The sequence below is a fragment of the Oncorhynchus mykiss genome, chromosome 2 (genome assembly GCF_013265735.2).
Source record: "Oncorhynchus mykiss isolate Arlee chromosome 2, USDA_OmykA_1.1, whole genome shotgun sequence".
In the NCBI taxonomy this organism is placed as follows: Eukaryota; Metazoa; Chordata; class Actinopteri; order Salmoniformes; family Salmonidae; genus Oncorhynchus; species Oncorhynchus mykiss.
In genome coordinates this window covers 76,522,731-76,538,675 of record NC_048566.1, presented here as the reverse complement: position 1 = coordinate 76,538,675, position 15,945 = coordinate 76,522,731, and the positions used below count along the sequence as shown (strand labels likewise).

Genomic DNA, 15,945 nt, shown 5'->3' with positions numbered 1-15,945 from the left:
GCCAGCGGTGCAGAGAGGGAGGGGCAGGCAGGGGGAGGGGGTGTTGGTATAGACAGCAGAAAACATGCTTTTCCATTCAAGGTCAAAGACAGATTATAGCAACAAAGCATATTAAATGGTCCTGTCAGGTGATTGGAGGTACCTTTCATTCTCGACTGGAGAGGGTGGGTGGTAGCCTATGCATGTGATAAGATATTTAACCTCCTGCTAAGGGTTCCATAGAGCACCATGATTCCATTACATAAAAGGACAGGCAGGATTGCTATTTAATAACACTAAAAATGTGGATTGTCTTAACTGCCATACAATACTTGTTTGTGAAAGCTTTGCCATGAATTGTTGCTGAAAACTGTAGTTTGGCAAAGCTGGGATTGCAGGGAATAGACCTAAATGTTAGCTCAATAATACCGCCATTGACAATGGGGATTGGGATGTTTGTCTCATCGACACTATACATGCCATGAGGAGTTGTTCAGTTGCTTGGGTGGTGAAATATAATTATAGTATTCCGCCCCATGTGGTCAAACTAAGCATTTACCGATTAGGGAAAGGACCAAAATGACCCACTTCAAGGAGATCCACCACGTGTGGGTGCCCCAACACCTCAGATTATTTGTCTGGTCTTGTTAAAAAAAAGTTTAAATATAGCACTGTTTTCCTTTATACACTTAATTCCTTCCAACATACATACATTTACACATCATTAGGCTCCTAAAAATTGTCTAAGGTCATCCCTTTATACTGATCTGAGAGCATATGTTTGTAACATTGGATAATAGGCTACAAGGAGACTTAATCAAGCAGACAAATGCAACATCAGCATTATTATGGTCTAATATGGTATATGTTATGAGCATAATAATAAGTGACTTTTGGAAACAGAGTTGTGGATTTGATTAATAGGCCTAGGTCTTTTTCATCTGTTCAGCACCTAAACTAGTGCATGGCTTTAGTTTTTAATTCATTAGTGCATAACATCAACAGCAGGAATGAAGACAGACGATGATGAACCATCAACTTGTTTATTTCAATGGGCATGCCAATGGCAGGGTCTGAATTTATTGCGCAACCTTTTCCGAGATAAAGATGGGACCAAGCTGAACATCTCCCTCCCATATATCTGAGAAGAGAGCAGACACAAGAACAGGAGAGTCATTACACATATCCAAAAGTAGCCTTCAGCAGCTGGACAATACAAAGACAGCTAGGTTAAGAACATCAATATCCACTCACTGTTTATCTGCTCTCAAAAGTTACCTTTATGAATCATTATTTTAGTAGTGAATAAAGTAGTGAATAAAACCACTTTCAAAAATTGATTTTAGGGAGCAGCAAACAGTAAGCAGATATTGACCTTTCATATATTCAAACATTCTCTGCAAGTATTTGAGGTTTCCACATTGTTATCTTAAAGAGCAGACCTTTGTTGCCTCATACGTACTTGCTGGTTTTTGATGCTTAGTGGTATCGCGTCCCTTCCTGTTGCTACAGGTGGAGTCACAGCAGCCACACACTCCATCATTCCCACCAGCCTCCCTCCACCTGTTAACAAACTGCAGCTTTAGGGCTACAGTCGATCAAACCAGCATTGCAGTATTGACGTAACATAAATATACCTTTCATGTATTGCATAACATACGCTGTGTCATCAAGTATGAGCATTTATTTCATTAATGTAACATGTATTTGACCCAGGTGTAGAATGTACACACTTACGTATTAATGTAGGAGCAGGCCTTGTACTCAAAATCAATGGGGAAAGCGATTGTGGTTGCCTTCAGGTGACAGGTAATGAAGATCTGTTGGGATTTATCAAGAACATGGCCATTGTAACAATTAAAGCATAGGATAAATACACAATTTTCAAAAAATGATGTCTCATCATATGTTTGTGTTATTTGTTAGTGTTATTTCTGCTTGTCTGCATACCTGACCTGTGAGGGATAAATAAAGTAGTATTGAACTGAATGAATTAACTCACCATGTCGAGCGTAGCGGGATAATCTGAAGCAGCCTGAAAAGGTATCTTTGTTTTCTGCGGATTAATTGGGTCACTCCCCTTCTGGCTCTGGAACCTGAAAGCCTCCACCTGGAAATACAGCTTGTAGTCTGCGGAACGAGGCATGAACTGGGAGTGGGAACCTGTCATTTTGGCGTCGATCAGACACCTATGGGGGCACAGATGGTGCAAGGGAAGGGGGAGGGGCAGGGCATGGCAGGGGGAAGCTTTAGCTGGACTCACATTTAACAACATGACAGTCAGTGCACTCATTAAACTGCCCTGGTTGCCCGCACAACTCAAGCATAGGCATTAGATGTTGCCTCAGTCAAGGTTACTCATCACACTTGCACAGTTAGGGCCGGTTTCCTGGACAGATCTTAAATTACATCACAAATAGGATTCTTACATTAATCCAGAATAAAAAACTTCAGATGACTTTTCTAGATCTAGACCGTTGAGTCCTTGATCTTGTGTCCCTGCTCAGACGTTGAATGCATCAACCAATGACAGATTGCTATAACATGTGGTTAGCTGATATGTAGAATACCTATCCAGGCATTGTAACATCTAGTATGCGTCAGCAACGTCTGAGCAGGGGAACATGACTATGTTAACATAGTCAGCCAAATTCTGATCTAACACCCAATTATTGGCAAAAGAGCTGATCTGATTGGTCAAAAGACCAATTAGTGGAAAAGGATCAGATGCACTATGTGAAGGTGGTTATGATCTGAGGTTACTTCAGAAGCCTCGTATGGACCACAAATATTCAAGCATTGTATGTATGAGCACAGACTGGAGCAAACAATCAAAATAAAACAATGCAGAAGATAAACGCAAACATTCAAAAGAATTGCAGTTAATAAAATAATACCCCATAACAATATTATTTTGCAACAGAAAGCCAAGTTTCGACAACCATTTCATGCAAGTGAAATGAGTTACCTAATTCTGCCACCAGTTGCATTAAGTACTGCAGTGCATCTCCTCCTCATGGACTGCACCAGATTTGCCAGTTCTTGCTGTGAAATGTTACCCCACTTCCACCAAGGCACCTGCAAGTTCCTGGACATTTCAGCAGGGAATGGCCCTAGGCCTCACCATCCGATCCAACAGGTCCCTGACGTGCTCAATGGGATTGGGATCCAGGCTTTTCGCTGGCCATGGCGAAACACTGACATTCCTGTCTTGCAGGAAATCATGCACAGAACGAGCAGTATGGCTGGTGGCATTGTCACGCTGGAGGGTCATGTCAGGATGAGTCTGCAGGAAGGGTACCACATGAGGGAGGAGGATGTCTTCCCTGTAACGCACAGCATTGAGATTGCCTGCAATGACAACAAGCTCAGTCCGATGATGCTGTGACACACCTCCCCAGACCATGACGGACCCTCCATCTCTAAATCGATCCCGCTTCAGAGTACAGGTCTCGGTGTAACGCTCATTCCTTCGACGATAAACGCAAATCCAACCATCACCCCTGCTGAGACAAAACCGTGACTCGTCAGTGAAAAGCACTTTTTGCCAGTTCTGTCTGGTCCAGCGACGGTGGGTTTGTGCCCATAGGCGACGTTGTTGCCAGTGATGTCTGAGGACCTGAGGACCTGCCTTACAACAGGCCTACAAGCCCTCAGTCCAGCCTCTCTCAGCCTATTGCGGACAGTCTGAGTACTGATGGAGGGATTGTGTGTTCCTGGTGTAACTCGGGCAGTTGTTGTTGCCATCCTGTAACTGTCCCGCAGGTGTGATGTTCAGATGTACCGATCCTGTGCAGGTGTTGTTACACGTGGTCTGCCAATGCGAGGACGATCTGTCCTCTCTACCTTTAGCGCTGTCTTAGGCTTCTGACAGTCCGGACATTGCAATTTATTGCCCTGGACACATCTGCAGTTCTCATGCCTCCTTGCAGCATGTCTAAGGCACGTTCACGCAGATGAGCAGGGACCCTGGGCATCTTTCTATTGGTGTTTTTCAGAGTCAGTAGAAAGGCCCCTTTAGTAGTGCCCTAAGTTTTCATCACTGTGACCTTAATTGCCTACCGTCTGTAAACTGTTAATGTCTTAACGACCGTTCCACAGGTGCATGTTCATTAACGGCAGGGGCGGCAGGGTAGCCTAGTGGTTAGAGCGTTGGACTAGTAACCGGAAGGTTGCGAGTTCAAACCCCCGAGCTGACAAGGTACAAATCTGTCGTTCTGCCCCTGAACAGGCAGTTAACCCACTGTTCCCAGGCCGTCATTGAAAATAAGAATTTGTTCTTAACTGACTTGCCTGGTTAAATAAAGGTAAAAAAAAAAAAAAAAAAAAAAAAAAAAAAATTGTTTATGGTTCATTGAGAAAGCAGTGTTTAAACCCTTTACAATGAATATCTGTGAAGTTATTTGGATTTTTACGAATTATCTTTGAAAGACAGGGTCCTGAAAAGGGGATGTTTCTCTTTTTGCTGAGTTTATATTGCCATTGACAGTGCATTATTCTGAAGTTAAACCTGCCTCCTTGGTTTAGTTTATACCCTCACTTAGACCTGGACTAGCTCAAATTTTCTTTCTAGAAATCGGACTGTTAATTCCAGATTAGTTAAAGTCTGGGACTATTCTAAACCATGTTTGAGAAATAACATGCTCATTAGTCCAGTTTAAAAGAGCATTTAAATCCAAGATTAGGCTTAAACTATGTCCACAAAATCACCCCTAGTGTTGACTGAACCCTCTCCCTTACTTACCCATGATTCTCAATGAAGGCGTATCTGGGATTGGCGTTTATGTTGGGTTCCAGGGTGGCCACACAGCTGTCCACAAAGATACGCAGGGGGACGTGGAAGTACTGCATGACAGAGGCCTCGATGTTCACCATATCACCCAACACGTACATGTTACCGGCCCTCTCATACTGCCAGTCAGCTGCCAAGAGAAGTTGTAACATTACATTTGCTATTGATACTAGCTTACCGAAATGAACAGGTTAAGCGTACTCCTGGTCTCTAAAGTACACTCAATTAAGAGTTTCAATAGAACTCGGTGGAGAATCTCCACTGGAAGTTCTTTTAGTCCAGGAAAAGTCCAAATCTGGGTCTGGGAAATTGGCTTTTTAGTGTGGACCCTCTCTACACTGCATCTTTACCCACCAGTCATGAGCCTCATGGAGAAGTACAGGAGTTCCTCTGCATACTTAGCAGCGGAGAAAGGGGTCCAGGTTGGGATCAGGGCCAGGCTGCTCACATTGTGTTTCCTGGAGGAGAGAGACATAGTTTTACAAATGTTTTTTATACATGTGTTGTACGTCCATATAGGAATCACCATACCTGTTTTTAATATTAATTGTGTTTTAAACTAAGAAGCCAAATAAATGTCCACTGTGGGTGTGGTGAAAGTATGATCACTTTAATGGTAGTGAAACAGTGTAGTGGGGGTACTGTATTCACCTGCAACTAGAGACTCAATTCAATCAAACCTGGATTCTAATATATATATATACTGCTAGTGGGTTGGGGCTACCCTGGGTTATTTCCTGAAATACTTCAAGTCTGCTTGAGTTATCTTATACTACATGCTGGGTGGGCAGGATTGGTACTTTTGGAACTGTTTCATTAGTTCCGTTGTGGCAGGCAAGCTAAATCAGTCTGTACTATTTGGACCTAGGTCTGCTCCTCCCACCTTGGATAGTGGCACTCAATATTGATCATCGCGTCATTTGTCCTGATGAGGGGGGTGTTTGCCAGAGGTTTGGGTTTGTAATATAGAGTGAAGATGTAGATGAGGGAGTTGGTAGTCATCTGAGAAACAATCACAACAATGTTAATACATTCACAAATGTAATTAAAATAGACCAATTTACTATGGAAAGGACGTGAGATTGTGAGGAATGTGCGATTTTTTTTATCCAACCATTTGTTCAGGTAAATTGACAACTAATTGCCATGTACAATAATGCCCTACATATAATATAAATATCTGGGCTTGTATTTTTTTTCCCACTTAGCACTCATTTGGGGTTATCCTTTTTCCTTTTGCTTTTTAAATAATATATATACAGTTCATTACTATCATTATCATCATTATAATACATACCCTTAGCTGGCTGCCACATGACTGCAGCGGAGACTCAAAGATGAGCACCTGGTTGATATTGTCAAATCCAGTCATAGGGCAGTCTCCCAAAGTGAGGTCTTCTAGCTGGATCAACTGGCCGATCCCCAGCAGGTCATGCTTCGCTTCCACGTGGACCATGTTCTCCCTGCACTCAGCCCTCACTGAATTGGCAGCCACAGGGGTTCTCGCCTCTGAGCTCCCAATAATCTTGGGCTCTGGCTTTGGGTCCAGAGGATAGGTCCAATCCAATGGTGTCTCGAACTTCTGCTTGGCCTGGGTTTGGTCTTTTGGTGGGATCCTGGGTTTCTGATACGGTGGTTGCTGAGGCTGCTGAGGCTGCTGAGGTGGCTGACGATTGGGTCTGAAGGGTTGCTGCACTGGTTTACTGAAGGGTGGCCAATTCTGAGCAACACACAGACAGCCAAGCATGGCCACTGCCACGAGACAAACTACACTCCACTTCATCGCCATGGCTTCACAATAAGAATTGATCAGCAATGTTCACTGGATGCTGTGAAGAGGATGAAGGAGATGTGGCCAGTTTTATAACGGATTGAGCGTTGTTTACTTATTGGAAACCCGCCCCTTCCTCATTTGAACATTCCCTATTAGCTCTCAGGAGTCAAGGTTTTAGCCAATCAAATGCTGTGGCTGATGGTCCTTTAATAGCAGACTATTCAAAGCAACTTCTTAATACCAAAAATGTTATGTTATATTATCAAAGTTTCAAGAATTTTTTTGTTAAAAAAACGCTTTTTCATCAGAAATAAATGCTTTTGGGTACCTTTATATGTGTGTTTGCTACATTTGCTTGATATATAGATGCCACAAATGTATTTTTTCAATAGTAATATATTAAAATGTTACTTATGTGTCACATTTGATCGTCTTTCCACATATTTTTCTGTAAGAGTTCTCTTATTTGTAAAGTGGATACAGTATATAGCGTTTTGCAAAAATAACATAGTGTAATTATGATATATTATATATGAACTTATACAAGTCTATATTATGATTAGATTAAATAAATGCACTAACCTTTCATTCATTCTTAAAGAGAAACTTCTGGTTGCAATAATTTGAGATGATGTATTTATTGAATGGAAAAATAGATTTTTCCACACCTGAAGTCATGTTACTTTCACATGGGGGTAGATTAAGTGAACGCGAAGCAGACTGCCTGGGTGAATGACCTCTCACACTGTGTATACTTGCAAAATTGACATTTATTGACATGCTGCGTGTCGGTCAGTAAGACCTCTGTCAAGGCCACAGTCGAATACACACAAGATCAACACAGGAGGCTGCCCATTGGGCACAAACTGGTTGAATCAACGTTATTTCAATGTAATTTGTCAACATATTGAGACATGGAGTCTATGTGGAAAATACATTGGATTTGCAAAAAGTAATCAACTTAAGCTGTTGTTTTGAGGGTTAAATTTAAACCACAGGATTATGCCTCGTTAAATAGGTTTTATTTGAATGTTACCAACCACCAGAATGGCATTGTTTATTGATTAGAAACAGATGAAAATGTATTCCTCTTCGTGACTGAGATAAGCCAAACAGCCTTGTCTCCATTTAACCATCTGAGCCATGGAGCAAATACAAATAGAGGGTGCAAACTACCCTCAATTCTCAGGCAGACTACCCAAGCTTTTTTTTACCAGAAAATTATCATAATCCATTGGATAATTTGTCAATTTTCACTTATCTTTTACTAGTCTGTATATAGAAAATATACACTGAGTGTACAAAACATTAAGAACACCTGCTCTTTCCATGACAAAGACTGACCAGGTGAATCCAGGCGAAATCTTCAACCCCTTACTGATGTCACTTATTAAATTGACTTCAATCTGTGTAGATAAAGATGAGGATACAGGTTAAAGAAGGATTGTTAAGCCTTGAGACAATTGAGGCATGGATTGTGTATCTGTGCCATTCAGAGTGTGAATGGGCAAGGCAAAATATTTAAGTGCCTTTGACATCGAGCCAACTTGGGCCAGCATCCCTGTGGAACGCTTTTGACACCTTGAAGAGTCCATGCCCCAACGAATTGAGGCTGTTCTGAGGGCAAAACTCAATATTGGGAAGGTGTTTTGCAAACCCGCTCCTCCCGGTGACCCAAGATGGTTTTGACCACTTGAGTTTTGCTTCACGACATGCTCCAATACTTTGATTGATGTAATGTTAGCTAGAAACCACAAGTCCTACTTCTCCTTTGTTCCTCTGGTGATGTAGAGGTTAATCCAGGACCTGCAGTGCCCAGCTCTACTCCTTCTCCCCAGGTGCTCTCATTTGTTGACTTCTGTAACCGTAAAAGCCTTGGTTTCATGCATGTTAACATTAGAAGCCCACTCCCTAAGTTTGCTTTATTCACTGGTTTAGCATATTCTGCAAACCCGGATGTCTTAGCCATGTCTGAATCCTGGCTTAGGAAAACCACCAAAAACCCTGAAATTTCCATCCCTAACTATAACATTTTCTGACAAGATAGAACTAAAAATTCACCTTTCCAGAAACAAGTCTATTTCCAGAAACAAGTGCCCTGGACATCATATGTGAATTGATTGACCCCATCTATCTTCTGAGCTCGTGCTACTAGGTGACCGAAACTGGGACATGCTTAAAGCTAGGGGGCACTATTTTTATTTTTGGAAAACAAACGGCCTATTTCTCAGGACCAGATGCTAGAATATGCATATAATTGACAGCTTAGGATAGAAAACACTCTAAAGTTTCCAAAACTGTAAAAATATTGTCTGTGAGTATAACATAACTGATATTGCAGGCGAAAGCCCAAGAAAAATCCAATCAGGAAGTGACTCATATTTTGAAACCGTTGTGTTCCTATGCATCCCTATTGGCCATTGAAAGGGATATCAACCAGATTCCTTTTTCTACGTATTCCCTAAGGTGTCTACAGCCTTTAGACGTAGTTTCACGCCTTTATGTTGAAGAATGAGCGTAAAGGACCAGCTGGGGGCTCTCAGAGTGATTCTTGCGTAAAAGACAGAGGTAGCCATTTTTCCTCTCGGTCCTACTGAAAAGCCAATTGTCGCGGTTGATATATTATCGAATAGATACTTGAAAAACACCTTGAGGATTGATTATAAAAAAACGTTTGCCATGTTTCTGTCGATATTATGGATATAATTAGATTTTTTTCCCGGTGTTGTTGTGACAGCTATTTCCGGTAGATTTCTCAACACAACGTGACAAACAAACGGAGGTATTTTGGGTATAAAAATAATCTTTATGGAACAAAAGGAACATTTGCTGTCTAACTGGGAGTCTCGTCAGTGAAAACATCCGAAGATCATCAAAGGTAAACGGTTAATTTGATTGCTTTTCTGATTTTCGTGACAGAGCTTCCTGCTGCTAGCTGGACATAATGCTATGCTAGGCTATCGATAAACTTACACAAACGCTTGTCTTGCTTTGGCTGTAAAGCATCATTTCAAAATCTGAGAATACAGGGTGATTAACAAAAGGCTAAGATGTGTTTCATTATATTTCACTTGTGATTTCATGAATATTAATATTTTCTAGTAAGATTATTTGGCCGTTGCGCTATGCTAATTAGTGTAGTTGATGACAATTCTCCTGGATCCGGGATGGGTAGTTCCAAGAGGTGATTAACACCCCAGCCATCCTGCAATCTAAGCTTAATGCCCTCAATCTCACACAAATTATCAATGAACCTACCAGATACAACACCAAATCCGTAAACACGGGCACCATCATAGATATCATCCTAACTAACTCGCCCTCCAAATACACCTCTGCTGTTTTCAACCAAGATCTCAGCGATCACTGCCTCATTGCCTGCATCCGTAATGGGTCTGCGGTCAAACGACCACCCCTCATCACTGTAAAACGCTCCCAAAACACTTCTGTGAACAGGCCTTTCTAATTGACATGGCCGGGGTATCCTGAATTGACATTGACCTCATCCCGCCAGTAGAGGATGCCTGGTTATTTCTTTAAAGTGCTTTCCTCACCATCTTAAATAAGCATGCTCCATTTAAACAATTTAGAACTAGGAATATATAGATATAGCCCTTGGTTCACTCAAGACCTGTCTGCCCTTGACCAGCACAAAAACATCCTGTGGCGTTATGCATTAGCATTGAATAGCCCCCGTGATATGCAATGTTTTGGGGAAGTTAGGAACCAATATACACAGGCAGTTAGAAAAGCTAAGGCTAGCTTTTTCAAACAGAAATTTGCATCTTGTAGTACAAACTCAAAAAAGTTCTGGGACACTGTAATGTCCATGGAGAATAAGAGCAGCTCCTCCCAAATGCCCACTGCACTGAGGCTAGGACACACTGTCACCACCAATAAATCTGCGATAATTGAGAATTTCAATAATCATTTTTCTACGGCTGGCCATGCTTTCCACCTGGTTACCCCTACCCCGGTCAACAGCCCTGCGCTCCCCACAGCAACTCGCCCAAACCTTAACCACGTCACCTTCACCCAAATCCAGATAGCTTATGTTCTGAAAGACATGCAAAATCTGGACCCCTACAAATCAGCTGGGCTAGACAATCTGGATCCTCTCTTTCTAAAATTATCTGCCAAAATTATTGTAACCCCTATTACAAACCTGTTCAACCTCTCTTTCATATCATCTGAGATTCCCATAGATTGGAAAGCTGCCGCGGTCATCCCCCTCTTCAAAGGGGGAGACACTCTAGACCCAAACTGCTACAGACGCATATCTTTTCTACCCTGCCTTTCTAAGGTCTTTGAAAGCCAAGTTAACAAACAGATTACCGACCATTTAGAATCTCACCGTACCTTCTCCGCTATGCAATCTCGTTTCCATAGTTTTACCCTACTGATGATGTGTTGTTGCACACACTCAACGTCCTAAACGATATCATAACCGCCATCGATAAGAGACATTATTGTGCAGCCGTATTCATCGATTTGGCTAAGGCTTTCGACTCTGTCAATCACAACATTATTTTTGGCAGACTTAATTCACCAACTACTTATCCGATAGAGTTCAGTGTGTCAAATCGGAGGGCCTATTGTCCGGACCTCTCTATGGGGGTACCACAGCGTTCAATTCTCGGGCCGACTCTCTTCTCTGTATACATCAATGATGTCGCTCTCGCTGCTGGTGATTCTTTGTTCCACCTCTACGCAGACAACACCATTCTGTATACTTCTGGCCCTTCGTTGGACACTGTGTTAACGAACCTCCAGATGAGTTTCAATGTCATACAACTCTCCTTCCGTAGCCTCCAGCTGCTCTTAAATCCAAGTAAAACTAAATGCATGCTCTTCAACCGATCGCTGCCCAAACCTGCCCTCCCGTCTAGCATCACTACTCTGGACGGTTCTGACTTAGAATGTGTGGACAACTACAAATACCTAGGTGTCTGGTTAGACTGTAAACTCTCCTACCAGACTCACATTAAACATCTCCAATCCAAAATTAAATCTAGAATCGGTTTCCTATTTCGCAACAAAGCAACCTTCACTCATGCTGCCAAACATACCCTCGTAAACCAGACCATCCTACCGATCCTCGACTTCGGCGATGTCATTTACAAAATAGCCTCCAACACTCTACTCAACAAATTGGATGCAGTCTATCACAGTGCCATCCATTTTGTCACCAAAGCACCATATACTACCCACCACTGCGACCTGTACGCTCTCGTTGGCTGGCCCTCGCTTCAAACTCATCGCCAAACCCACTGGCTCCAGGTCATCTTTAAGTCTTTGTTTGGTAAAGCCCCGCCTTATCTCAGCTCACTGGTCACCATAGCAGCACCCACCCGTACGTAGCACGCGCTCCAGCAGGTATATCTCACTGGTCACCCCCAAAGCCAATTCTTCCTTTGGCCGCCTCTCCTTCCAGTTCTCTGCTGCCAATGACGGGAATGAACGGCAAAAGTCTCTGCTGGACTCATATCTCCCTCACTAGCTTTAAGCACCAGCTGTCAGAGCAGCTCACAGATCACTGCACCTATACATAGCTCATCTGTAAATAGCCCATCCAATCTACCTCATCCCCATACTGTATTTATTTATTTATCTTGCTCCTTTGCATCCCAGTATCTCAACTTGCACATTCATCTTCTGCACATCCTACTATTCCAGTGTTTAATTGCTATATTGTAATTACTTTGCCAACATGACCTATGTATTGCCTTACCTCCCTTATCCTACCTCATTTGCACATGCACATTTTCTACTGTATTACTGATTGTATGTTTGTTTAGTCAGTGTGTTGTTGTATGTGTCGAACTGCTTTGCTTTATCTTGGCCAGGTCAAAGTTGCAAATGATAACTTGTTATCAACTAACCTACCTGGTTAAATAAAGGTGAAATAAAAATAAATAAAAAATTGGATTCTATCATTTCACTTCCCCTGTGAGAACCATGCACACAGGCTAACATGGCTTTGCTGTACCGCAGCCTGCCAGCAGCCTACCTACCAATGGTGCACCACGTCCATTACAATGTAGAAACACACACATCAGCTACTGTATCTTTCAATAGTTATCCATATTACCGGAGCTTCATCTCATTCTTTCTAACTTTTTGCGTGACGGACTTGCGGACACAATTTATGAAAGATGCCAAAATCTTGGAGTTAACAATAGATGGCAAAGTCAAAGATAGGCCAGTGGTTTCTATCTGTGGAAAAGTTTTAAATCGATGCATATGACAAATCCAGCTCCAGAACCAGCCATAGAGCCAACTGGCTAATCTTTTGAATACGGTATAGTAAAAAAACAAAATACAGTAACACTGGATAACATTAGCTAGCTAGATAAGGTTAGCATGCTATCTAGCTACACTGACAGCTATCAGTGCCCTATTTGTGGATGTTTATCAACTCCATGTGGAAATTCCCACACGCAATTCATAAATATGTATAATCAGCCTTCACCATCCTTCGGGGGTGAAACCTAAAAGTGCATTTCCTCTCTATGACAGGAAATTACGTTGAAATAGTGGCAGCTTCTTCCTTTAATTTCAGTTTGTCTACAAATGAATAATTGTTATGTTGGATTCATATCTCCATCTCAACCAAAAATCTAAAATGTATAAAACGAAATCAAATCAACGTTTAAATGCACTTTAAATAAAGTTTGATTTGGTTTAGTCCTATTCTTTAAATGTTGATATTTGGTTGCGATGTCAACCAAACACAATTCATTTTTATGATTGTAATACAGTTAATAGCCTGAAGTTAAGGCTATCTTGCAAACTAATATAACAGTACTTATTCAACCGAGTAACACATCCATGGCTCCATTTTGAGGATACTGTTACTTCCTAAAGTATTTCCTACACCTTGACTTATTCTACATGTTGTTTTACAGCCTGAATTCAAAATGGATTAAATATTAAGCTTTTTTAACCATCTACACACAATACCACATAATGACAAAGGTAAAACATGTTTTACATTTTTTTTGCAAATTTATTTCTAAATTAAATACAGAAATATCTGATTTACATAGGTATTTACAACCCTGAGTCAATACTTTGTAGAAACACCTTTGACACCGATTGAAAGGTTTCCACACCTGGATTGTGCAACATATGCCCATTAGTCTTTTCAAAATTCTTCAAGCTGTCAAATTGGCTGTTGATCATTACTAGACAACCATTTTCAGGTCTTGCCACAGATTTTCATGTTAATTTAAGTCAAAACTGTAACTCAGCCACTCAGGAATATTAACTGTTTTCTTGGTAAGCAACGCCTTGTGTTTTAGGTTATTGTCTTGCTGAAAGGTGAATTCATCTCCCAGTGTCTAGTGGAATGGAGACTGAACCAGGTATTCCTCTATTATTTTGCCTGTGATTAGCTCCATTCCATTCCATTAATTTTGTATCCTGAAAAACACCCCAGTCCTTAATGATTACACTATGCTTGAAAACATGCAGAGTGGTACTCAGTAATGTGTTGTATTTGCCCCAAACACAATACTTTGTATTCAGGACAAAAAGCTACTTGCTTTGTCAATTTCTTTTGGAGTATTGCTTTATTGACTTGATGCAAACAGGATGCATGTTTTGGAATATTTGTATTCTTTATAGGATTCCTTATTTTCACTCTTTCTATTAGTTTAGTATTGTGGTGTAACTACACAATAGTTAGTTATTTAGATCCATCCTCAGTTCTCTTATCACAACCATTAAACTCTGTAACTGTTTTAAAGTCACCAATTGCCTCATTGTTACGGTTTTCTTCTATCGAAGGAGAGGCGGACCAAAATGCAGCGTGGTTATTTGTATACATCTTTAATAAAGATGAAAACAAACAATACAAAACAATAAACGTGAAAACCTAAACAGCCTATTCTGATGCAAACTAACACAGAGACAGGAACAATCACCCACGAAACACTCAAAGAATATGGCTGCCTAAATATGGTTCCCAATCAGAGACAACGATAAACACCTGCCTCTGATTGAGAACCACTTCAGGCAACCATAGACTTTTCTAGACAACCCCACTATACCACAATCCCAAAACCTACAAAAACCCCAAGACAAAACACACCACATAATTAACCCATGTCACACCCTGGCCTGACCAAAAATAATAAAGAAAACACAAAATACTAAGACCAGGGCGTGACACTCATGGTGAAATCCCTAAGATGTTTCCTTCCTCTCCGGCTGCTGAGTTAGGAAGGACGCCTGTATGTTTGTAGTGAGTGGGTGTATTGATACACCATCTAAAGTGTAATTCATAATTTCACCATGCTAAAAGGAATATTCAATGTCTGTTTTTTTTTCACTGCTCGACTGAGGAACCTTACAGATAATTGTGTGGGGTACAGAGCTGAGGTAGTCATTCAAAATCATGTTAAACCCTGTTGTTGCCATAACAAAGAGGTTGAATACTTATTGAATAATGACATTTCAGCTTTTAATTTTTTTATTAATTTCTTTGACATTATGGGATATAGTGTGTAGGCCAGTGACAAAAAAATCTTAAATAATACATTTTACATTCAGGCTGTAGCCTGTAACACAACAAAATGAAAATGTCAAAGGGTGTGAATATTTTCTGAAGGCACTGTAAATGTCTTCGTATGTAATCATAGAATGCCTGCATGTTCAAGATGGCATGCAGAGGTCACACGTTTGATAACAGCTTTGGACACTCTTGGCATTCTCGCAACCATCTTCATGAGGTAGTCAGTCACCTGGAATGCTTTTCTAACCATCTTGAAGGAGTTCCCACATATGATGAACTTGTTGGCTGCTTTTCCTTCACTCTGCGGTCCAAATCATCCCAAACCATCTCAATTGGGTTGAGGTCGGGTGATTGCGGATGCCAGGTAATCTGATGCAGCACTCCATCACTCTTCTTCTTGGTCAAATAGCCCTTACACAGACTGGAGTTTGAAAAACAAATGATAGTCTCAATAAGAGCAAACCAGGTGGGATGGCGTATCGCTGCAGAATGCTGTGGTAGCCATGCTGGTTAAGTGTGTGTTGAATTCTAAATAAATCACTGACAGTGTCACCAACAAAGCACCCCCACACCAATCACACCTCCTCCTCCATGCTTCACGGTGGGAACCACATATGCGGAGATCATTCGTTCAGCTACTCTGCGTCTCACAAAGACGACGGTTGGAACCAAAAATCGCAAAATTTTACTCATCAGACCAAAGGACAGATTTCCACCGGTCTAATGTCCATTGATTATGTTTCTTGGCACAAGCAAGTCTCTTCTTATTATTAATGTCCTTTAGTAGTGGTTTCTTGCAACAATTCAACCATGAAGGCCTGATTCACACAGTATCCTCTGAAAGTTGATGGTGAGATGTGTCTGTTACTTGAAATCTGTGAA

The 15,945-nt window shown here is 41.3% G+C and overlaps 1 protein-coding gene across 2 annotated transcripts; it reads right to left on the bottom strand.

The window, feature by feature from the left end:
* Positions 1–1,008: 1,008 nt before the first annotated feature.
* LOC100135907 (vitelline envelope protein gamma) lies at positions 1,009–7,257 on the bottom strand. 2 transcript variants are annotated; one of them, XM_036990350.1, is made up of 9 exons: positions 7,128–7,257; positions 6,069–6,600; positions 5,655–5,773; positions 5,126–5,229; positions 4,724–4,901; positions 1,982–2,168; positions 1,717–1,799; positions 1,442–1,542; positions 1,009–1,120 (listed from the first exon to the last, which is right to left on the bottom strand). In XM_036990350.1, exons 2-9 carry the CDS (start codon positions 6,558–6,560, stop codon positions 1,059–1,061), a joined length of 1,326 nt encoding a protein of 441 aa, XP_036846245.1. In that variant the 5' UTR covers positions 6,561–6,600; positions 7,128–7,257; the 3' UTR covers positions 1,009–1,058.
* Between the last annotated feature and the right edge of the window lie 8,688 nt (positions 7,258–15,945).

Coding starts and splice junctions, on each gene's coding strand:
- LOC100135907 (XM_036990350.1), bottom strand. CDS start 6,560: ATGGCGATGAAGTGGAGTGTAGTTTGTCTCGTGGCAGTGGCCATGCTT. Junction 5,230..5,654: donor ATTGAGTGCCACTATCCAAG/GTGGGAGGAGCA, acceptor TCTCTCCTCCAG/GAAACACAATGTGAGCAGCC. Junction 2,169..4,723: donor GCCTTCATTGAGAATCATGG/GTAAGTAAGGGA, acceptor GTGCCCCCATAG/GTGTCTGATCGACGCCAAAA.